The sequence below is a fragment of the Morus notabilis genome, unplaced genomic scaffold (genome assembly GCF_000414095.1).
Source record: "Morus notabilis unplaced genomic scaffold, ASM41409v2 Scaffold101, whole genome shotgun sequence".
NCBI classification, from domain to species: domain Eukaryota; kingdom Viridiplantae; phylum Streptophyta; class Magnoliopsida; order Rosales; family Moraceae; genus Morus; species Morus notabilis.
In genome coordinates this window covers 627,193-632,465 of record NW_010364303.1, presented here as the reverse complement: position 1 = coordinate 632,465, position 5,273 = coordinate 627,193, and the positions used below count along the sequence as shown (strand labels likewise).

Genomic DNA, 5,273 nt, shown 5'->3' with positions numbered 1-5,273 from the left:
AGGTAATCATTTCCTGTGCCACTGACCTTCTCCAAATTCAGACGTAACCTAGGGATCTCCCCTTGTCAACTCAGATACCTTTCTTGGGGCGTGGATCCATATTCGTGTGTTCTACCTCCTGCGCCTATACTACACCCGACTGGTCGTGACTTCTGCCTCAGGCCGATCCCATGATGGCGCCACTTCCGTGGAGAACAGATTATGCAGGCCTCGACTGTATATAAGGTCAACGGTTTGCGCGAAACGATCCACACGGGTGGCCTTTTTACTAGGGCGGAGAGAGAAATGAGCTTTAGGCATCGACGGGTACCTGAGTTGTCGGGTTTTGAGCCACGTAGAACATGGTCATTATCTGATGTGTCAACACATATTTTTCCATACAACAGGATATAACAACAATTCAAAAAGAAAAGGTGAGGAATATTGAAAAAGACAATTACGAGATAAAGAAAACTTTAAAAAGCGCAACATTCAACAAAAAGACAATAGTTGAAAACGACAAAGTTCAGGGAAAGGTGACCAGTGCAGATCAACAGCAATACGAAAAAGGCAGCACCTAAAAAGGAAACAAACGAGACGACAAAGAACAACACATCAATGAACAGAAACGACAATGCCGTGAAGAACGATACGAAACGATAAGAGAAACCCACAAAGCCGACACTATTTATTAGAAAGAACGACAAAAGTTCAGAACACGACGAAAGACTCACAAACAACAACTGTCCAGAAACAATTAGCACAAACGACAGTTAAGTAAAAACGTTGGCGTCTAAGAGAACGACAACAAAATATTAGCAATATTGACTAGAAAAACACACCCAAAAAAAAAAGAAAAAAGGAAAGCACTAGGAGAACCGACAAGACCGGAGGTACAATGCCTGAAAAAAAAAAACGACAGCACCAGGAAAACGACAAAATCCAGAAATTAATAATATTCAAAAACGACATCCATCTACTTTAACCCAGAAAACGACAGCAGTTGATAATGACAACAAATATGAAAAAGAACAGATTAGAATATATGTATATACATGTGTGTGTGTGTGTGTATATATATATATGTATAAATTAAAGAACAGTACAATAAAAACAACAAGGACTAGAAAAGGAGAAGCATTGACACGAGCAGTAATACTAATGGATGACGACAATGATCAAAAAGGAAACTAAAAAAGTAAAAATTATAGCACAATATGCAACGTAAAAGATTTTCGTTAAAAAAAAAAAAGAAATAATTTAGTATTGACAATAATTTGAACTTTTTATTAATACGCTTATTATATGCTTTTGTGCGCGTGTAATCCAATTATAACATTATTTTTTCCCCAAAGAAGGTTATATCATAATTATGCTATGGCGAACATTTCATCTGATTCCCTAAAGGGTATAACGCGCGACATTTACCTAATAGTTTGGAAAGCCAGTAGATCTCTTATGTAACCAGAAGTTAGCTGCCACATTGCTTAAATCCAAAATCTAAATAAACCATTAAAAGTTAGATTAAGTGGGTTCCAACTTCCTATATTTAAGTTTTGTTGTCAATGTCATCTCCCATTGACCAAATTGATATCCTCGTCTTTCTGGATGATGTAACACCAATAAGCCTCTTTTATCGGCTGAAAGTACTCTGTTTACCTAATTCAATTGCACCAAATCCAAGATCTGGCCTCTGCTCTTGTTTTATTGACGAATCGACATCATCGAGAAGATCCCAACTATATTGTATAACTGAGCTTCAAAAGCAAAAAAAAAAAAAAAAATGTCGCTCTTTTGCCTTTTCTTTTACTTAATTAATTCGTGTTATACACCAAAAGAACTAAATATATACACGCACATATATATATATATATATATTTAGTTTTCTTGGTTGGCTTAAGCATGTAAGTGGGTCGAGCTTCATTCTCAACTCTAAGTAATGTCTGTATATGCTTAATTTCCCTCCACCAACCTGAGAAAAAAACGACGTGTCACCGGAGGGTGGTGCCTGAAAGATCATGTATATAAGATTGGCTCGGTCAAGTCCTTCTGAGTGCACCAATTGAGAACTATAACTATAAAAACATACATTAGCATTTGTGGTAGAGATAGAGAGAAAAATTCATAGTAAAGAAGAGAATTAGAAGCAAGAAATTATGGAGATGGTGCCGTGGGTTCGAGTCTTCATACTGGTGGCTTGTCTGTTTCCGGCATCGGTCGATTGCATGGTTCGACACTATAAGTTCAACGTAAGTATATTTTTTGTTGGGAAAATGCAGAGAATAATGTGATAATTATTGGATTTAGTATATTAAACCTTAACAAATGGGTACAATATTAATGAGGTATTTAACTATAATTCTTCGGTGTGGATTTTTTTTTTTTCGATACAACTCCTATATATGTAGTTATGTACACATTGTTCTAGTAATGATCATACCCTTTGTCAACGTTCTTTTCTCCTTTCCAGTTATAATCGATCACTAAAGCTTGCATTTCTTGCAAGCTTTTTTACGTACTACTATTGTATAATCAGCCACTTAGACAATTAAGCATCGTTTTAAGGAGCAACTCCATAATTTTTAATATGCTGATCCTAAAAAAATGCATAATCATGTGCTTGATTCGTGTATAGGTGGTGCTTAAGAACACAACAAAATTGTGTTCAAGCAAGCCCATTGTCACCGTAAACGGGAAGTTCCCTGGTCCAACTATTTATGCAAGAGAGGACGACACCCTCTTGATTAAGGTCGTCAACCATGTCAAATACAATCTCAGCATCCATTGGTAAATCTCTATATGTTCTTTTTCGTTAATTTTTTTTTTATTGACATGATAATTTTTTTAACTTAATTTTCCAACTACTTAATCTATATATTTATTGTTTGAAGGCATGGGATCAGACAACTTAGGACGGGCTGGGCGGATGGTCCCGCATACATAACGCAATGCCCTATTCAACCAGGTCAAAGCTATGTATACAACTTTACAATCACAGGTCAAAGAGGCACTCTTTGGTGGCACGCACACATTCTGTGGCTCAGGGCCACTGTCCATGGAGCCATTGTCATCTTACCAAAGCGTGGCGTCCCCTATCCATTTCCCACACCCAATAAGGAAGAGGTTATTGTCCTAGGTGAGCAGCCTGATAAATGGATCAGTTGTGTAGTTACTTGTTTTGAAAGTCATTATCTTTATTATTAAGGATCTCTTTCATTTGAAACTCATAGCAACCACGGTTCACAATGTTCTGCTACAATGTTTTTTTCTCACAAAAATTTGAATTTTGCTTCAAATCATTTGGTTGGAACCTATGAACTAAACAAGCACTAAGATGGTCATCTGTATTAATATTAAAACGTGCAGGTGAATGGTGGAAATCAGATGTGGAATCGGTTATCAACCAGGCACTGAAATCCGGCTTGGCTCCAAATGTCTCTGATGCTCACACAATCAATGGCCAACCAGGGCCAGTCTCAAACTGTCCTTCGCAAGGTACGTACATAAAAAGAAGAAAATACACCCTTGTGCATGCATGCATGCATGGCATGCATATATTTCTCTAAATTATTCTTAAGATACAATTAAGATACACGTATATTATGTCCTATTAATAAAATACACATATTTTTCCTTTTTTTTGTTAATTCATATATTTGTTTCACATCGATTCATTAACTACCACGCAAATAAGATATATTTTTGTAATTTTCAATCATTAAAAACTTAGTTAAGATGTGTATTGATTAACATTTCCCTTTTGTATCATGATAATGATCACAGGAGGATTTACACTACCAGTTGAATCCGGGCAGACATACATGCTAAGAATTGTCAATGCTGCACTCAATGAAGAGCTCTTCTTCAAGATTGCCGGGCACAAACTCGCCGTCGTTGAGGTTGACGCTGTCTACACTAAGCCCTTCAAAACCGACACCATCGTCATCGCCCCAGGCCAAACCACAAACGCTCTCCTCACCGCTGATCAAAATGCAGGAAAGTACTCGGTCCTAGCATCGCCATACATGGACGCTCCAATTGCCGTCGACAACAAGACAGCCACTGCCACGTTGCACTACTCCGGTACTCTTTCAAGCTCGCGCACAATTCTGACAGCTCCACCGCCTCAAAACGCCACTTCAATTGCTACAAAGTTCACCAACTCACTCAGAAGCCTCAACTCTAAAAAGTACCCCGCTAGGGTTCCTCTAAAGATAGACCATTCCTTATTGTTCACCATTGGTCTCGGAGTCAACCCTTGCAAGACCTGCGTCAACGGAAGCCGAGTGGTGGCCGACATCAACAATGTCACCTTTGTTATGCCGAATATTGCTCTCCTTCAAGCCCATTTCTTCAACATCAGCGGAGTTTTCACCGACGATTTTCCTGGGAAGCCACCGGTGCCGTTCAATTACACGGGGACGCAGCCTAGTAATTTTGCGACGACACAAGGGACAAGGCTTTACAGACTTGCGTACAAGTCGACGGTGCAATTGGTGTTGCAAGATACTGGAATGATAACCCCGGAAAACCATCCAATTCATTTGCATGGCTTTAACTTCTTTGTTGTTGGTAAGGGCTTAGGGAACTTTAACCCCAATAAGGATCAGAAGAATTTCAATCTTGTTGATCCTGTTGAGAGGAATACCATCGGAGTTCCTTCTGGTGGATGGACTGCTATCAGATTCAAGGCTGATAACCCAGGTAATAACTAATAACAAAACTTATTTTGTAGAAAAAAAATTGTAAACACGGGGTCTAAAGTACTATAGAAAAATTAATGTCAATAATATTCACTACTCATTAGTTACATGACCATGTAGAACTGTGGTTTTTGTATATTAATCTGGTCAAAATTTAACACATGCATATATATGATTCATAGAAAATGGCAGTGATGCATAAGAAAAGTTATATATATATATCAACCATTAAATATACGAAAAAAGGGGGATTTATGTCTATTAATCTATTTTTTGCTTTGCTTGATAGGGGTTTGGTTCATGCATTGCCATCTGGAAGTGCACACGACATGGGGACTTAAGATGGCATTCGTGGTGGACAATGGGAAAGGCCCTAATGAATCTCTTTTGCCACCTCCCATTGATCTTCCCAAGTGTTAGTGAATGTGGCTGTGGAAAATGAGTACTACAAACAGATCAACAGAGGACAAGAGAGAAGAGTTCTTTTGAGCTTGCTAAAAGAAGCTGCTCACAGTTGAATAAGCCGGCAAAAATGTTGTCCTTTCTTTCTTTCAGTTTTTTTTGTTTTTTGGTTCTCCATTTTTGTTTGCA

The 5,273-nt window shown here is 38.2% G+C and overlaps 1 protein-coding gene across 1 annotated transcript; it reads left to right on the top strand.

The window, feature by feature from the left end:
* The first annotated feature begins 2,141 nt into the window (after positions 1-2,141).
* Positions 2,142-5,273, top strand: LOC21404895 (laccase-4). The gene is made up of 6 exons (XM_010106381.2): positions 2,142-2,228; positions 2,615-2,766; positions 2,871-3,115; positions 3,346-3,474; positions 3,763-4,683; positions 4,972-5,273. The coding sequence occupies exons 1-6, from the start codon at positions 2,142-2,144 to the stop codon at positions 5,100-5,102; spliced, it is 1,665 nt and encodes a 554-aa protein (XP_010104683.2). The 3' UTR covers positions 5,103-5,273.